The 19,439-nt window shown below is 30.3% G+C and overlaps 2 protein-coding genes across 10 annotated transcripts in view; one reads left to right on the top strand and one right to left on the bottom strand.

Annotated features, from left to right (window-relative positions):
- Positions 1–3,122: 3,122 nt before the first annotated feature.
- Positions 3,123–4,827, top strand: LOC122536728 (cyclin-dependent kinase 7). The gene is made up of 5 exons (XM_043669340.1): positions 3,123–3,346; positions 3,402–3,461; positions 3,548–3,656; positions 3,730–4,175; positions 4,232–4,827. The coding sequence occupies exons 1-5, from the start codon at positions 3,293–3,295 to the stop codon at positions 4,577–4,579; spliced, it is 1,017 nt and encodes a 338-aa protein (XP_043525275.1). The 5' UTR covers positions 3,123–3,292; the 3' UTR covers positions 4,580–4,827.
- A 90-nt stretch (positions 4,828–4,917) lies between these two features.
- LOC122536727 (phospholipid-transporting ATPase ID) overlaps positions 4,918–19,439 on the bottom strand; it is a 38,209-nt gene continuing 23,687 nt past the window's right edge. For 4 of the 9 annotated variants that reach the window (XM_043669336.1, XM_043669330.1, XM_043669338.1 and 1 more), the window contains 13 exons: positions 17,373–17,431; positions 17,039–17,251; positions 16,654–16,859; positions 16,371–16,526; positions 15,645–16,287; positions 14,774–14,950; positions 13,524–14,265; positions 13,216–13,408; positions 11,937–12,088; positions 11,510–11,862; positions 11,043–11,268; positions 10,737–10,972; positions 10,165–10,644 (listed from right to left, as the gene is read on the bottom strand). In XM_043669336.1, the coding sequence (XP_043525271.1) occupies positions 10,228–10,644; positions 10,737–10,972; positions 11,043–11,268; positions 11,510–11,862; positions 11,937–12,088; positions 13,216–13,408; positions 13,524–14,265; positions 14,774–14,950; positions 15,645–16,287; positions 16,371–16,526; positions 16,654–16,859; positions 17,039–17,251; positions 17,373–17,431 (3,773 nt within the window). In that variant the 3' untranslated portion in view covers positions 10,165–10,227. Of the gene's footprint in view, positions 5,525–10,164; positions 10,645–10,736; positions 10,973–11,042; positions 11,269–11,509; positions 11,863–11,936; positions 12,089–13,215; positions 13,409–13,523; positions 14,266–14,773; positions 14,951–15,644; positions 16,288–16,370; positions 16,527–16,653; positions 16,860–17,038; positions 17,252–17,372; positions 17,432–19,439 lie in introns of those variants that run through there. The other 5 variants (XM_043669331.1, XM_043669333.1, XM_043669335.1 and 2 more) reach the window with 5 other exon arrangements.

The following is a 19,439-nucleotide window of genomic DNA, read 5'->3' as shown; positions in this document are numbered from 1 at the left end:
TATATTAATTATTATAATTATTTGTTATACTCTCTTCGTAGTGTGGACGAACGTTTGTTAAAGAAATAAAGTCGAGCAATAATTGATTTAATATTTATATATTTTTATATTCAAGGTACATTATAAGTCACGATTATATACGTATTTTTTTTTTTTTTTTTTTAATGAAAGACACATAGAAAATCTAATGATATGTATTAGTAATAAATTGCGAATTACATCATTCTGTTGCAATAATCGAGCAACATAATCGCATTTGTCAATTGGTAAGTAATTATATTAATGACGTCAAGCATAAAGATCACCGCAAGTTATACGTTATTATAACTAGACTGCAGATGTTTAGGCTACATTGATGTATGTCTTTATAAAACTTAAATATACTAACGAGTATACATACACATAAACATATACATTTCTGTGTATTTCAATTTTTCGCAAATGCATCGGACCTAATCAGATTAATTGCAAACTTTCGTTAACGCTAGAATTACCGGAATATATAATTGGAAAGAACCATAACTCGTATAAATTGTTATAGAAATTTTCCAGACTTACAACGATGTTTGAATAATTTTTCATAAAACAAACTTTTCTAAATAAGATGCTTGTACCCTTTAGGGACATTATCCTATTCCTTGCACTTTGATTTTGACCCGACACAAGTCTTGCACATCAGTCGTCGATAATTCCGGCTGAATGAACAAATGTTTTGGTTTATTTGGCGCGATGTTTACTTTGTTCATTTCACACGGAGTATTTATTTCGTAACTTTGCTGTAATGTCGATGAAAAAAAATTTGATAATAGTTTTCGCAACCGGCGTCTTACGCCCTGGTGCTTAACGTTGGACGAGCACACTCATTTAAATGTACACGCTCGAGGAGAAACGTTTCATGAATGTCGATAAATTTAGAAAATTTAATCGGGAACTATGATAGCGCGAGTATCCCTGCTTCGTTATCGCAAACGTTTGTGTCGTTCCTTTCTTCGATGTAACAGTCGAACGATCTCGCATGACAGTTACTACATTTCTCCCCTATCGTTGTTTCCCTTTTTAGTCGCTTATTGTACCGCTTAATTAGCGAAAAAAAAAAAAAGAATTTGATTACAGTACAGAGCCAATGGCAGTGTCAATCATTTAATAATAAGTGTGTTATTTATAAATTTCATACTTTGAAATAGAACTTCAATATTTTCCACGGGAACATGAATCAAGGATGATAATATCTTTCATCCTCCTTTCTCTTTTTAATCCATTCTTCACGATTTTATATCGTAACTTTGTTCAAGTAGTTTTTTTAAAGCATTCTCTCTAGTAGATAAACATACTAGATATCCATCAATCGCATCGCAAAAAACATTAGATTTTTCGATTTTTAGGTTTTTTGCCTTGAATTTTTAGAACGTAAAAAGCAGCGAAATTTATTTTATTTGCTTGCAGTTATCTAATATAATTGATACAAATTCTTCTGTTTGAAGAAAAAAGAAAAAAACAGACTACGGAATATTTAAACTGCACTTATTCTAAATTGATCAAATAAATCTTGAATTTTAGCGCGATATGAAATTTCTTTTTACGCGCATATTATCTCTTTTTCCTCGTTTACCAATGTGCTGCCATCTACGAGAGAAAGTAAAGGATTTAATTAGAGAGAGGCAATCGCGAAAGTTCATAAATTAATCGCAACAATTAGTTTTTTTCGCAATTGAAAATTTAATCGATTTATAGACTTTGAAATACTAGCGCTGCATAGCGGTGAAACAGAGGAACTAAATGTTGTTGGTGTCTTTGTCGCACACTATCGCTCTCTTTGTCTTTCACAAGGCATATATCTGTCCTTGTCGCACATTATCGCTCTCCTTCTCTACGATGATCCCGCTATCTATTTAAATCTGTTCAAATTAAAATATGTGAAAAGTTCCGGTAGTGTGTAAAAAGTTCCAACAGATGGCAGCACGTAGCTTATTCTTGTAGCCACCTCTACTTCCAAGAATTTAGATCAACGACATCTATATTCCGTCGAGATGTGTATTTAATATAAACAATAGAATATTTAAAAATAGCTATTAATTTTATTATCACCATAGAAATGTTTANTTCGTCATTTAACTTCCATTATGTAATCTTCATTAAATTATTAGTAATTGTATATTTTGTGATATTGATAATATTTTTATATAAACAACTAAAATTAATTACGGAGTTATTATTTATTTATAGTATTGTGATTTAAATATAAATTATCATAATCACTATATTCTTGCCGCATTTTTAACCCCTACTTTACCAACACTTCTGTAGGTGTCACCACCATCGTAGACAAGAAGAGCAATACTGTGCGACAAGGATAGATATATGTCGTGTGAAACACAAGGAGAACAATAGTGTGCAACAAGAAGGACATTTAGTTCCATCGTTTTGCCACTATGCGGCGCTAGTATTTCAAAGTCTATAAATCGATTAAATTTTCAATTGCGAAAAAAATTAATTAAAGCAATTAATTTATGAACTTTCGCGATTGCCTCTTTCTAATTGAATCCTTTACTTTCTCTTATCGCATATTTCGCATCATTTACGTTTGGAAATACAGACATAAAAATACATTATATTTGTACTGTAACATTTTCTGCAGATGAGTTAATTGATTTGATATGTACGACTCGAATAAAAAATGATTGTTTTAAATTTTGAAAAAAGTTATACGTGACGTATAAATAAATATCAGAATATAATAAATCGTATCTCTAGATGTTACAAATGGAAATATTTTCGGATAGTAATAAGCCATGTACTATGAAACTAACTTTAGATAATAAACTACTTGCTTCTTAATAATAAGCTTCTTATAGAAAATTATTATTTAACAAATATAAAGAAGGGAAGAGGATTATATTTAATTCATAGTTTTAAAAATAAACGGTTGTTCACGACAGTTGTATCATTAATCATGTTGTATCAACGTAATTCCATCAGAATATAAATAAAGAAACTATAAATTGCTGTATAAAATTCTGAGCAACTTCATTTACGAGATTAAAAAATATCCTGTTTTATAAATTATCTTTAATTTCATGGAAAAATTTAATTTTTGTTCGACCTATCAGACTATGAATTTTATATTATAGACAGTTGGATTATTCTCTGTTTTGTCTATGTGTCGTTTACACTTCGTTTTGACGTTAAACGAAGTCTGCTCATGAATGATGAAAGATACTTTTATTGTTTAAAATATTTTTAAACGAATAATAGATTTTCAAAGGAATAAAAGTATTGTTACATCGAAAGAAACATGACGGAAAAATTGCGAAGATATGAGAAGATTGATTTCTTAGGAGAAGGACAGGTTAGTCATATGTTAAACTCCGTTTTTATACCATAAACATATTTGTGAATTTCAGTTCGCTACTGTCTACAAAGCCAAAGATATCGAAACATCTAAAATTGTTGCTGTGAAAAAGGTTCATTACTTAACGATGATTTTACAGGCTAATAAAGTATTGGCTTTTATTCGTGGTAATTTCATGGTCATTTATGATAATTTCAGATTAAAGTTGGAAGTCGTGCAGAAGCCAAGGATGGCATAAACAGAACTGCGTTACGAGAAATTAAATTATTGCAAGAATTAAGACACGATAATGTGATAGGTTTATTAGGTATTCTGCGTACATGTTATACAATGCTAATTAACTGACATTCATTTGTTGTGTCATTGATGTGTTGTTACAGATGTATTTGGTCACAAGTCAAATGTTTCTTTGGTGTTTGACTTTATGGACACAGATTTGGAGATAATAATAAAGGATAATAATATAGTGTTAACAGCTGCAAATATTAAAGCGTATATGATTCAAACTTTACAAGGATTAGACTATTTGCATTATAATTGGATACTTCACAGAGATTTGAAACCAAATAATTTGTTAGTTAACTCGGAAGGCGTTTTAAAAATTGGTGACTTTGGTCTGGCCAAGTTTTTCGGCTCGCCGAATCGGATAAATACTCATCAAGTGGTGACAAGATGGTATAGAGCACCAGAATTGTTATATGGTGCAAGATTGTACGGAACTGGAATTGACATGTGGGCAATTGGTTGTATATTAGCAGAATTGTTATTACGTGTACCATTTTTACCTGGGGAGTCTGATTTGGATCAACTTACTAGAATATTTCAGGTATTATGTTTATTGTAACTCAAGAAAAATTCTTATTCATAATATGTAATTTTTAGACATTAGGTACACCCACTGAAGAAACATGGCCTGGAATGAGCGAATTACCAGATTTCATTCAGTTCAAACCTTTCCCTGGCACGCCATTGAAACATATATTCACTGCTGCCAGTGATGATCTCCTAGATTTAATTGCTAGTCTGTTAAATGTGAATCCTTTGGAGAGATGTTCATGTGACCAAGCTCTTCAAATGCCATACTTTAGTAACAAGCCTGCACCAACTCCTGGTGCTAGATTACCTCTTCCTACATCTGTAAAACGCCAACCAGAGGAGAAGCCCAGTTTGAAGAGGAAACTATTGGAATCAATGGATGGTGCTTCCCTTGCAAAAAGATTACAATTTTAACTATAAACTGAACTAGAATTAATTATTACAAGGGACAATTCATTGTTATTGTTTTTTTTGCTCTTGATTTGCAATGAGTCACTAATGTAATATATAATTTAACGAAGCAAGGAGAAATAAATTCAAATCAGTATTAAACAACTACAATGAATTACTGCAGTGATGTATGATATGCAATCAATAATGTATTTTTGTTACAATTATTGTACAAATAATTAAAATCAAATAAACATTAATTTTATACATTATGAATATTGTATGTCCTTAAATATATTGTTTATATTTGTACAAAATTAATATAGGATGGGAATGTTATAGGCTAAAATAACAATAATACATACTTGAAAAATACAACATTATGCTGCATTACTTTTATTAACTTAAAAACTAGTAAGAAATGTTTGATACGTGAACAATTTTGTAATTTGTGAAATATTAAATTTCAATAGCATAAAGAGGTGACTCGTTGATAAATTATTAGAATTGTAATCGCATTCTGCAGCGTTTTCTGTAGCAAGATTAATTATTATTCGTCTTTCATAATAAGTACAAACATTACCAGATTTACTTGCTCTTGTTTCTCTTTGATGATGTTCCACCATTTTCCTTCTCGAAAAAAGTATAAAGTATAAATAATGTTCCTTCAATATATCCGCTTTATGGATTAAAAAGGGACATATTTATCATTTTTTTCTAAATTAATGATTTCGCATTGCCCATCTGTGATGAGCTTGCAAATAGTTTTTTACGAGTACTGCTCACGATTGATTGCATCCTTTCAATCAGCTTTTAAAATTCGTGCATGATTTCATATACATGTATCTATTACACACATACATAAATCTATTCAATACTGATGGGTAACAAAAACATAATACAATTTTGTAAAGATACAAATTGTACATATCTTATATTAATGCACATATTAACATGAGTTGGCTACCTCTGAAATTGATGAAAAAGTGTTTCACATTAAAATCATGATATAAGAATAAAATTAATTTCATATTTTAATATATTACATAAAGCTATAACAAAATTTGTTGTGTTGTACATTTAGTTACATTAAAAGCATAAATTAAGACGACGTGTGCATTTAAATACTGAAGCAACATTTAATATTTTTTTTACATATTTTGTTAGATCCTGATATAGAAGTGAAAAGCTGGGAGTTCTACAGAAATAAAATATGATTGTTTTAAGGTGTGTTAGAAGATTACTACGTTTGCTATACGATACATTTGAGGTATATATGTAAAAAATAAATATATATGTAAGTAATAAAATTAAATTTTAATTTTACAATAAAGTTAGAATTTATCAGATATCCGATTTGGTTGGAGAGAAAATTATAAATGTTTAAAATCAAAATAATAAGCTTTCAAATGTATCTAATCTTCTAAAACACCTTAAAACATATAAATTATAAATCCATTCTAACATATGGTACTGTGGTCCCTCTTATTCAGACTGAACTATAAGTAATAACTATGTAACACTTTTTTTTAATGCATAACAAACTTAATTGTTTCTAGAAGTATATGTCAATATTCACCAGGTTCAAAGTAGTGAGAAAGGATGAAAATTACTATTACTATTATTTTCAGTTTAGCTCATAACATAAAAACGTAAGGATAATCTTAGGAGAATAGATGAAATGAAAGAAGAAATAGTATTAATATAGTTCCATGAAAAAGAAAACAGGACTTCTACAAAGATAGTTTTTAGATCATTTTAGACATTATTCGCTTTTTACAACACAAATCTCTCCTTTCATGCGAGTTATTTACACATAAAAAAATAATACACTTAACAGGTAGATTTTACTGTACACGATATACTTAAAGCAATATTTAAATTTACAAAATTGATATTACACAGAGTGTAGTATTAAAAAAAAAAGAAAAAAAAAAATCCAACACGATTTACAAAAAAGTAAATCGTCTTTGTATCAATACATTCATCGAAAATACAAATTAAAACTTTTCCTTATTATTTGTGATGAAGCGTTAACATATAACTGAATGTATATTTGAGCGCAACAACTCTAGAAATTGCAGAAAAATTAATTTCAATTGATTGATCAATATTTTGTTCGATAAGTTAATTCATTTAAAGTCTCCACCGCGTTCAATGTCATATAATAATGCAATAGACACATACATACTAATTTTCTATCCTGCGTGCATTTTGTAAGGAACATTGTATTCGATAACGTTAGTTTCTTTTTATATGCCCTTCTGCATGGCCCTACACATACAAAACGTGTTTGTATAATGTTCTTCGTTTTAGTAGGGCTTAAATTTTATATAGGATGCATTGTTTAATACGTAAAAGTAGAATATATCAGAAATAGTACATAGGACATAGTATCAAAACATTGAAAATGAAATAATAAAATTTTTTTGAACAATAAACGAATAATAACATGATTGAAATAACTAATTTTAACTATTCAAAGACATAACATAGTTGATATAAATAATTTCAAATACATTATTAATTATATGTAATATTTTTATATTTTTTAATTATTGTTGTTGTTAAATATATTATTGTCTTACGTTAGCATCCCACGAAGAACACGTACTTGAAAAATTGTAGTAAAAGATTATTTACTGGACATGAAATGTAATGAAGATTTAACAATTGTACATGGCTATAAGTACAATCGTTTTCTTCTTTAAATTATACTATGTCCTAAGCAAATAGTTTTAAGCAATAATCGATGCGCTGTCTATAGAGCACATGCAGCAGACAATTTGCTCTTGCATTTTGTTTCTAAACATTTGATTCAGTATTTAAAGTAACATATATAACAACTTATGCAATCAACAATATGTTATGACTATTTTATAATGCTTATTTTCCTTAATTTCTTACTTTTATTTTATACATTAAGTCAATGTATACCAGGATTTTTAAATAATATTACTATGTATATTTTTAAGTTTAATAAATTTTCCAATGCGTTAAATTAAAAGTAAACGATATACATTTTATAGAAGCTGCATTTAAATGTATGTACAATGTAGTACATAAAGATTCTTTAATATAAAAATAACATCTTAATCACAATGTTATTTCATATTATTTAAAAATCACGATATTCACAGATTTTAGGACAAGGGTATTATCTGCAAATGAAAATGAAATTATACCCGTTTTGGGATTTGAAATAAGTAATACATACATTACAATATAATTGTCCATAATAATAATATCACATCTCCAAATACTACTTAGCACGAAGTGTTACAAAATAAATGTACATATAAACGAGTTTAGACAAAAAATATAGGCGGTGCATTTTCTAGGTAACTATGACGTTTCCTTGGGTATAAAGAAGAATATATTCATAATTTTCCTGACACAAATAGTTTAGCATGATACATCTTGTTTTCAATGTTAGAGATGATTTCACAATTTTGTTTTATAAATACTTGTAGAATTACTTTTCAGTCCATTCGTATTATTGAAAATTCAACATGTATTATAAAAAAAAAGTACCTCAATTCTTGATTGATACTTGGTGCTTTAAAAACACATAACTTTCAATTTCAAAGTAAACCGAAATATATCATTATAGTGAAGGTATACTTGTCACATTTAAAATTACGTATTGAGTTTGAAACTTCTTACTTTCCCATTTTATGACATTCCTGCGTTACATATATATTATATTTACTTCTAAAAGTAGAATATACAAACGCAGCAGTCTCGTTAATTAAACCTTTTCTCTCAATTAATAACTTTGGATCGGTACATATAATATAAATGAAATTTATATATAAATATTTCTATTTACGAGAAATAAATAAAAACATTTATACAAAGACAATAATTAAATAATTTGATACTATTAACATATAATTCATAAAAAGAAGAATCTAATTACATACATATCATACGCCGTCTTATATAAACGTAAATGAACAAAATACCATTGCAATGTGAAACACTCTGTGTAGCTTCTCGATTAGGCACAATGTTCGAAAGCAATAAATTCCTATTTTTCTGTTTAAATAAAAAAATTCTTTGTGGAACACACTTTCCCAATACAGACTATATCTCCCTAGAATTTACATTAATATTAAAAGTAGAAATACATATTTCATTGCTACTACTGTTTTTTATTTTATCATATCATATATATTCAGTAGTCAGTCCAAGGCAAACATTATCCGCAATAGTATAATATAATATAGCTACTATTTTCATATCATTTTTTTTTTAAATTGATCTACCTATATATTACTTTCTTTTAAAAAATGTATACTTAACATTTAATATATATATCTCTTTTTAAAATATTTACAGTCAATGTTATGATATAGTAATTTTAATTGTTTCTTGTATTCATGTTTTATAAAGGCAATTATTATCATAACTATAATCCTTATCATAATACATGTATTGTGTAAACATATTTTATATTCGTACTAGGACAGTATATAATACAAGTAAGGATATTATATGATTTTTGACACCTTTACACGTATGTACACAGGGAGTGTCATGATCACACAAATCATAATTTACCTCATTATTGCGTTGTATTTTGATGTCAATTTTTAAACAAAAGATATTTTTGTCTTTGTTTTGTTATATTTAGAAGAACAGCTTAATTCTTTATAAGAATTCTTATACAAGAATTCTATATTCTTTAGTGACCACGTTAAATTTGGAAGCATATCTTCAAAAATATTCCAAATATAACGTGTAAAACATCGATTTATCGTTATCATAGAGCTCGTTAAATTAATATCTATATTCACAGTAACAAATTAGCAACAATAAACTAATTAATTTCAATTAATGGCCGAACAATAGCAAACAGATAATAGCAATTCTTATAATACAATTTCAAGATTTTCAATCTTTTTTTCACATAAAAAGCAAAAAATGTATAATCATAAATCAACCTGTGCATTTTTCTTAATGTGTACTGTTTGAGAATTTTTCAGAGGTCATTATTAATGATAATGACTCAATAAGTTCTTTGATTCTGAGATCTTTTTTATTCTAGACTCTTTGTAACATAATCTTTACATAACATAAACTTTATCTCTAATTAGAGTGACTACAAAAATGAGCAAATTTATGAAATACTTGCTACTATTTTATCTTATTTTAATTTTAAAAAATTAAGAAATTATATTCTAAAATGAACAAATATATATTAAAAAAATATAAATATGTTATACATAGCATAAAAATTTTCAAGAGTCTAGAACAATGATTGATCATATAAAAAATGCATCGTATTAAAATGATCTTTAACTAACAATAATTTTTAGTGAAAAAAGAAATAGTATTCTTTAGTAGACATTAGTATGTATGTAAACTTCCTTATGCAAACAATTAATACATTATTGTCATATGAAATTCGATTACTTAAATTTTTTAAGCATTGATACAAAAATTTGAATCTATTAAGCTAGCAGATATTTTTTAGCTATTGCAATGCACATAATTTTGGTGTATTACATATAACAAGAATAGATTGCAAATGATAATGAAGCTTCATGGTCTAGTATTAGAAAATTCGATTGGTGTTGAAATGAAAAATTAATTTGCAAAAGAATGTTAATTCATTGCATCGCAAATCAATCATCAATTGAATAGATGGTGGAAAGACTTACAAATTACAGATTAATAGTATCCAATGTGTGCGAATTTTTGGATGAATTGTCCTTTGGTGACGTGGTGGCAACACTAACTTGTTTGCTGGTATTGTTCGTAAATGGCATGGCAAACTTAAAATCTGCACCATTCGGCAATTTTCGCATAATTTTTCCAGATGTAATGAGTTTGCCAAAACCTTCTTGATGCGCAAAAGCATATCCAGAACGAAGAGATCGTCGTGTTCGTCTTGTAGATGGTGTACGAAGTATGTCTTGACTTTGGCGAGAGCGAAGTTGTGCCAATCTCTGTTTAAGTCTAACTCTGTCAGATAGTGTTGGTCTTACATCTATGAAGAAGAATCTCCACGATAGTACAGGTATTACTAATATGATACACGAAATGACCGCCGTGAACCAAAACGTTGCTTCAGACATTGCCTGAAAATCGTGTGTCCATGTATTAATATACTATGTTTAATTTTTGTAATTAGTTTTATTATTAAAATATTGATCATAACAAAATAACATACCATTGTAAGACTGCCAACATAACTACCACCTATGACAAAGTTATAGAAATAATCTAAAATAAAATACCAAATGAGCGAGCCCCAAACCATAATGTGATTAACAATTGTCCAATATGATGTATCAAGGGCTATTTGAACAGTCACAACTATGACTAATATAGTAGCTACAACACTTCCCAGTAACATATGATCAGAAAGTACATAGCCCTTTGGTGATACTCCATCCTTATATGTTCCTGAAAATATATTCAATTATAATTTTAACTAAAATGCAATAAAATAGTGCATAGATTACTTTGAACTTACCATACGGAACTAAAAATAATACACAGCTAGCAAAAAACCCATGTATGGCACTCCAACAAAATTCCTTTTTATTAAAAAGTAAATTTTGTAATCCAGGTGCATATAGTTTCGGATACATTAAACTATTTTTATCATTAACATCTTGATCAAATATGCCAACTGCCATTACAGGTAATGATGTATAAAAGAGATTGTAGACAGAAATATACATAGGATCAAATACAGTCTGTAAAGAAATATAAACATTTATAAGAGTACATAGAAATTTATCTTCAAACTAAATTTTCATTATAAATGTTTGAAAGTCAGAATCAATTAAAAATTAGTTCATTTCCCCAATACTCAACTTTGGAACTAAAACTGCTCAACAAAGGAATTTTGCGAATCACATTCGCCTTAGTCTCATCACTTTATAAGTAGAGAATAATACATGAAGAAATAAGAACATTAATGATATAGATTTATACCTGTGCGCTAAATCCACAGAAAAAGGCAAACCAGATGTGACATAATGTAAACGCAAAGTTCTTATAAAAAAAATATCTAAGAAATTTGCTCATTCTGTAATATGACCATCTGCCATGAACAAGGAGTAATCTTTCTAAAAATCTGAACTGTCCTATCGAATAATCGGATGCTAATACAGCTTGTAACCCTTCTTGTCCACTGATGCCAACACCTATATGAGCTGTTTTTATCATCGAGACATCATTAGCTCCATCACCAATTGCCAGAGTCACAGCATTTTTATTTTTCTTGATTAATTCGACTACCATTGCTTTTTGTAAAGGAGTCACACGACAGCATATCACAGCTTTACCTAAAAATTTCAAATATACAATGTTAAAATAGTTATTCGCATAGACATAGAATTTTTTTAAATAAGTAACTTACATTGGCTTGATACCTCAAGAAAAAGTTGCTCAAGTTGCGGATGTAATGCATGAACTAAGGAATGCCCATTAATAACCACCGCGAATCCTGTTGCTTGTTCCATCTCATGCTCGTCCTGTTCATCCCTGCTAGGATTGTACTCAGTATCGCTGCTATATATGAAAAATATAAAGTTTAAACAAAACAAGATCATATTTAGAATAAAATATGATTTACAATAAAAACTCTGTCTTAGAATCAAAAGTTTGATCTTTTTTTTAGATTTGATTTTTATCAGATATTTCATTGAATTCAATCAATAGTAAAATGTAATATTTAATTATTTGCTGAGAAAAAAAGAAAAAAAAAGGAGAAATTTGATTTGTTCCATTGAACATAAAAATGATGCATATTAATTATAAACAATATACACAGTGCACTGTATCATGGACTACTGATATAATAACGTGACATAAGCAACATACTTATTGTGTTGTTGTTATTTTTATTATTATTATTACTAAGATTAATTTTAAGCATACAGAAAGAGAAGGAGTGAGTTTCAAGCACATGATAATTATCATTATTCGTTTCGACTAATTAATGTTAATACATAATCATAGGATATTGGAAAAGCAAAAATTATTAATATTTGAATAAAAAAAAAAAAGAAAAAAAATAACTAATACCTAAATCTACTATATACTCAAATATCTACGTTATAATCGACAAGCACGAGAATTAATGGTTTCAATACTTTTCATATAATAAAAGAAAACTTGAGAAAAAAACAATTATATGGAATATGAATTTGTATGTAACATATGTATAAATATTTTAAATATGCATGCAAACATATATTTAACTGTATAGTCGAGAAAACTTAAGTTTTAAATTTAAATGTGATAAAATTTATATTCTTGCATGTATTGAATTGAAATAATGTATTGGTGCAATTTAATTTATCAATACTTTTGTAATGCCATAATTTTTGCATGCTAAAGTATGTTTAAATTAATTGGTATTTAATAGGAATATTATTAAGAAGATATAATTCTGATCATTGGTTTTTTTATATTGAACTTTGAATCTCATTATCTTAACTTAATGTCAAAGGAAGAAAATCTAGGTCTGAAATATTTATAAATTCTTAGGCATAACCAGACGAAAAAAGCATTACACAGAACATGATGCTACATTCAATATGAAAAAGAAACTTTTAAAATAAATGCGTTAATTAGTCAGATTGAAATATGGAAAAGGTTAATGATTGGTACTCCGTCTCTTTCATGTGCCTGACCTTTCTTTGTCCCACCTGAATGTGACAACGGAGAGAGTTGGCCGATTTTGATGACCGGAAGTTGTTTTAATAGTTTCCAAGTATCGCGATAACTGATTCTCGACACCATCATAGGTAGTGGAATCTACTATAAAAACATCTGTAAGGTCGTCTGTCAGCAGTTGGCAGGAATAACCAATATTGATAGCTGTTTCTGTATAAAAATATAAAACAACATAAATATTCATGTACGTTATAATATTATTAATATACGTATGGCTTATGTATATATATTGCGTATGACTTTGCATTATCATATAATTTATTACCTTGTTTGTCACCAGTTAATACCCAGATCTTTATGCCAGCCAGAGCTAAATTAGCAATAGTTTGAGGTACACCATCTTGTAACTTATCTTCAATGGCAGTAGCACCTAATAATGTCATATCCTTTTCTATTTCTTCATATATTGCATCCAATTTATCATCCCTGTTTTCCTGACTCATGGCAGCTTCTTGATGACGTTGCTTCCAATCATTGAAAAATTGTTCATCTAGATCTCTGACCGAAAGGCACAATGTTCTTAAGCCCTCACCCGCAAATTTGTTAAGATGATCCAATGTTTTTGCCATCATATCCTCACTGCCTTTTTTCAATCGCTCGTAAATAACATTGTCCGCTCCTTTGCAGTATAGCCTAAGATGCCCGTCTTTCCTCAAAATTACAGACATTCTTTTCCTAACATTATTAAAGTCCAAAATGCAAAGCAGCTCGTATATTTCACGCTTCCCCATAACTTCAATTGTAATACTATTTGGAGATCTTTCTTTGAATACAAAACCAAAGTTTCTAGCGGCAGATACAAGGGCAGCCTCATCCGGCGACTGTGCCTGATACTCCAGCTTGCCATTTTTTTCTTCCGGCATAACAGTATGACAAAGTGCCAGCAATCGAAAGAAGCTATGAACGTCTTCGTTATTTTTTTTTACAGCTTCGAGTAATGCAGAATCGTAGAATTTGAATTCTGGTTCGTAATCCTTGTTGAACGAGAAATCCAATGCTGGCGTTGTCTGTAAACGTACATTAAATTACATTTAAAACTGATTTATTATACTCCATTATGTGTTAGTATGATACACAAAAGATAGTAAACATATGGAAACGGAAGTACTAGAAATTAAAATAAATACCTTGCCTCCATATAAATAGATTTGTTGCAAGTCAGCAGGCACATATGAGATGTTATAATTTTATAATTCCTTTAAAGCATTGTGAAAATTAGTGTTCAAGATTTAAGCACTTTAGGAATACATGAATCTAATTATAAACAAAAGTGGGACATCATGCAATATACAATCTAACGCATGTATAGAAAAATAGAGAAAACGATTAGAAAGCAACAATTAGTAATTGTTTGCTACTTATAAAAACCAAAACGCCACGTTATTGTACGTATAATCCCTTTACGACATACCTAAATAAGCATAGCATGCAAACAGGACAGCAGAAGAAAGTAAGCTGAATAGTGCATTAAATTTTTTTTTGTTTATAAGATGTGTTAATTATTAACATGCGTACAGAAAGTTTATGTGGAACCATCGGACTGCCAATGGGGCCTGGCTCTCCAATTATATTGGATATCCTGTCAACTTGTTCCAGTAGACGTACGTTTGGACCAGTTTTAGGTGTATATACTTGAACAAACTCTTGTCCATTTTTCCATCGCATCGTAGGTGTTTCGGCAGCTTTGTTCGTCTACATGCAGCACACACATGCTAAGTGATGTACATGAAATCTTATGCAAAATATGGCCAAACTGTGAAATGAATTGTCTGCTTTTTGTTACCAAGAAGAAATGATCGAATTAAGAAATCTTTATTCTTCTTATTAAATCGCTAACATTTATATATATATATATATATAAAATGCAACAAATAGCAAATTTTACTGAAACTTTTGACGTGACATTGGTACATTGTATCTTCACTTGATAATGTAAAAATTTTCAAATAATCATATTCTTCTTTGATAACAAGTATGAAACGAACGAAACTGATGTGTGGATATTTCAAATGCTAGACGATTATAAATTTATTGAATGTAATAATTCGTGATTTAAAAGTACAACAAAAAATTTATATCCGAGCAAAACTGTTTTCAAGAAACAAACTTGTCGTTCCAAATCAATAAATTATCTATATTTCTTGATATAAAACATGTACATGATGAAGGAACTCAAACAATAATTGATGTAATGAAAATTATAAATCACAGTAAAGTCTCGTTGCAACGATAACAAAAATGTGTAACTTAAAAATAACATGTCACATTTACAAAACATTAAAGCTAGTAAAAAAGACGACCGACTTCTTTGTTTAACAAACTGGTAATGACGTACCCCATCATCCGCATCGAGTCTGATTATGGATAAAGAGATAAACAGACTCACCTCACTTAAATCGACGACTTCCCCGGTAACTTCGTCGATAACGTCCCCATAACATTTTCCTGCCACAGAACACTTGTTAAAAGTCATGATGTTTTGCGTTAATGTTCCGGTTTTATCGGAAAATATATATTCTATTTGTCCCAACTCTTCGTTTAATGTAGTAGTCCTTGCTTTAGCGTGTGTGTTCGTAGGTGCATGGTACATCTCTTCATCCCAATTGATCAAAAACGATTGAACGAATCTGATAACTTCGACACTCACGTATAAACTGATTGGCACCACTGTGTTCAATACGATAGCATAAGAAAAGAACACAAGCAGAGCGATCACTGTTGCACCTCCCATAGGCTCGCTAGGCACCAACGAGTCCCAGGGTAGATACACTTGAAAATAACGGCCCACAAGACTTTCCCAAATACCACAGCCGATCATACAGAACAAACACATAGAAAGTAAAAAGAACACTATCCCGATGATGAGAAGATTCAGCAGCCTATCTATAGAAGTCCTCTTAAATTTGGTCTTCCCTGAGTTTTGCATTAATTTGGTATCCTTGCCTGCAAAGATGACCACACCATAGCACCATTGCGTATTTCGGAGCACGCAACCTCGTAATATAATTTTGTCGTTGTCCAATGGGTATCTGTAATATAGCGTACATAAAGCAGTTTTAACGTGTGTCTTTATATTATATCATGCGAGACAAATTAAAAAACGACCACTTACTTCTGTCCTTTCCACGTAAGAGTACCATCAAATTTATTTAACAAATTATTAGGAGTTTCGCAAACTATTTCTCCGTCGAATTGACCAATCAATTCGTGATTATCCATCATTTCGGCAGTTTCGGTTAAACACTGCCGACACTTCAAATTCGTTTCCCTGAAACAATCAAACGTGTCATCATTTCTTTTTTTTCTCGCTCTTTCTCGCTCGCAAGCAAAGACCTTAAAATCTTCCAACAAAATTATCTTAATTGGTAAATGATGCATTTAAAAAAAATACCAACCCATCTAATTCCGCAGTTTCGATATAACAAAGACCATTTGGCTCACTAGTAGATAAAAGAAGCACGTCGGCTGCAACGAACTGATCGTTTTCCATTCTAATTACATCGCCCACTTGAACTTGCGACCATTTCTCTTCACGAAGGCTGGTACCGCGCAGCGTTTGTGATTTTCGATTGTTCACTTGCGAATCGCTGTTGTGCCGTTGCTGAAGAAAAGGAATCGAATATGTGCTCAGTACATTTACTTGCAAAACACGTGAACAAAAGAAGACGACGTTTAGAGTAAAAGTGAACTAAAGACGCGTTTTCTCTACAGGTACGAAGATTATAGTTTCTATTATTCGTTACTTAAGAAGATAATCTCTTTTAGTTTTGGTGAACTTACAAAATCGTCGTAGGCATCTTTGACGGCAGTGAGCATGAGCACCCCTATAAGGGGTATGGCTGTAGTGATGGGGGTCAAGGAGGAGATAGCGGGGATCATCTGAAGCACCAGCAGGCATAGGAAGTAAAAGTTAGCGAGCCGCTGAAATTGCTCGAACAAATTTAACGGTAGGAACGTCAGAACCGTATACTTGGACGTCTTGATGTAGTTGTTCTATAAGGGGAAATGCGTCTCGTCATTATCAGCACCGCGAGCTTCAATTATCGTGTGTAAAGACAAAAAAAAAAAAAAAAAAAAAAACAAGAGGAATTATAGAACCGTATCTCGATCTTACCGCATAATTAAACTGTGAGTTGAACTCGCGATTATTGGCGCGAATTCTCCTCTCCGTTTCTGAAAAAGAAAGAAAACGATACGACATTGAATTGCAATTGAGTTACAACATCATCAAATTATACACGGCTGTTTGCGCGAGGAAACTCAATGATTCTCATTAAACGGTATTTCACCACTGCCAATAGCTTGCTCTTCGTATTACGACGAATGATTAATCTTCTTTTTATATATATATATATATATATATATTTAAATATTTCAGTAATGCAATAACGAGAATGAAAGACTCAAATAACAATCGTAGAAATCGGATTCAACGTTTTCGCCTTCGTTGCGCATCCATGGTTTACACACATTTTGAGAAAGCAAATGTTTAGCAGAATAGGAACTGGATGCGCATCCGGAATTAAAATTAAATAAACTGACCGTTGAATCGAAACCGTTAAAGCGAACTCATTTTCTCGTGTATACCCATACCGCGGGAGGTGGTGGATTGCATTTTGCATACAAAATGGATTACACGATTACGTAGGAACAACCAAGTTGAGTAATGTGCAACAGTTTTTCTCTGACATTTGTATATAATTGTAACAGTTTCATCCAAGTGTACGCCGAAAAATGTACAAATGTTGTTCTATTATGTTTTTTTCTTTTCTTTTTTTTTTTTTTTTTTGAACCCACATAGTCTAATTATAACTTTATTAGCCGGAAATGTTAAACGCAAAGGCATTATATTATTTTTTAATCAAATATTGATCTTTCTTTCTTGGATGTTACGAATGCTATTCTACAACTTTACAGATTGTAAACAAAGGTAAAATTAATTGTCATTCCTAGAAAATAGTATCGTTATCAAATTGTATCAGAAGGAAGCATACCAATACCCGCTTGTATGTAATCTAGATCACTGTATTTATCGCTACATCGATATTTAGACAGAGTGTAGGTATATTCTGTTCTACTTTTATTTTATCAAAGTTGAAATAACTTTAATCTAACGATAAAGTAATAAGTATTTAACAGTACTTACTGTTGGCACGTTTAAATTTGTACAATTCAGATTTTCACTGATACGTTGATAATTTTTAATTGCTCTGCAGCAACTTAATCACAACGTTGGCAAAAATAATGAAAAGCGAGTGTAATAATTCGTAAGTTGTACATTTACAATTTAATTTAACATTCGTCTATTAACTGTGAGAGTGAGATATTTTCCGAATGTATTTATTATTTTATTCGACGTTTCGCTGCAGTCACGATAACGATTTTCTTCGACCAATTATGGGAACGCAGGCATTTCACTGGCTAGAAAAAAAGAAATCTTTTGGATTCTTCGCTACCTACATTTTGAATATTTCTGACGCGAGCTGAAATTGAAACTACGAAATTCAACGCAAAAATTTGAAGTGAAAATGTGGAATTCATAGAGCCACGTACACGCGTTGAAAATTTATTGGATATCTTTGTGAAAAACGTGATACATAGAACGATAACTATGCCGACAGAGGAAAAGAGTTATTTTCAATAGTTTTTATGTTAATAAAAAAAAAAAGAAAAAAAGAAGGAAGAGCAGTTTTGTTTTATCGTTCACTCTTATTATTGTTTAATATTGTAAACACGGACAGCAACATAAGTAGTGCAGAGCGATGTCCATTAGACCGAAGCATCGGTGAGGTCACGCTTAAGTGCACGCGTACTTGAATGAATCTTCAATATCGATTTACTCGAAAACGGTATATAAGAGAACGTTCTACATTTCATATCTATTTTTTTTTCCAAATTCGTATCGTTGAATTCGATAATAGGTACTACTCGGTGTAAAGTGTAAGGCAATGAACATTAAGAAAATGATAAAAAAGGCAGAATTTAATATGGAAGAGGCTATTATATCGTCGCGTCAGGGCGATAAAAGCTCTTTTGCAAATACTTAAGAAGTGTAAAGATACGAAAAGGGACTTTTACGTCTTGGAAGTCTTTTCCTGACTGAGGTAGTAATTTTTATTGCTCTCAATCTTCGAAACTATTTATCAAAGAGGCAATAACGGAGTCCAAACTCCAAAAAAAA

The sequence above is a fragment of the Frieseomelitta varia genome, unplaced genomic scaffold (assembly GCF_011392965.1).
Source record: "Frieseomelitta varia isolate USP_RPSP 00005682 unplaced genomic scaffold, Fvar_1.2 scaffold_867, whole genome shotgun sequence".
NCBI classification, from domain to species: Eukaryota; Metazoa; Arthropoda; class Insecta; order Hymenoptera; family Apidae; genus Frieseomelitta; species Frieseomelitta varia.
The sequence above is the reverse complement of the archived record's forward strand: the minus strand, read 5'-3'. Positions and strand labels throughout refer to the sequence as shown.

Excerpts from the sequence above, each read along its gene's own strand:
- LOC122536728 (XM_043669340.1), top strand. The coding sequence starts at position 3,293 with ATGACGGAAAAATTGCGAAGATATGAGAAGATTGATTTCTTAGGAGAA. Across the intron at positions 3,347-3,401 it reads ATTTCTTAGGAGAAGGACAG|TTCGCTACTGTCTACAAAGC; the intron begins GTTAGTCATATG and ends TGTGAATTTCAG. Across the intron at positions 4,176-4,231 it reads AACTTACTAGAATATTTCAG|ACATTAGGTACACCCACTGA; the intron begins GTATTATGTTTA and ends TGTAATTTTTAG.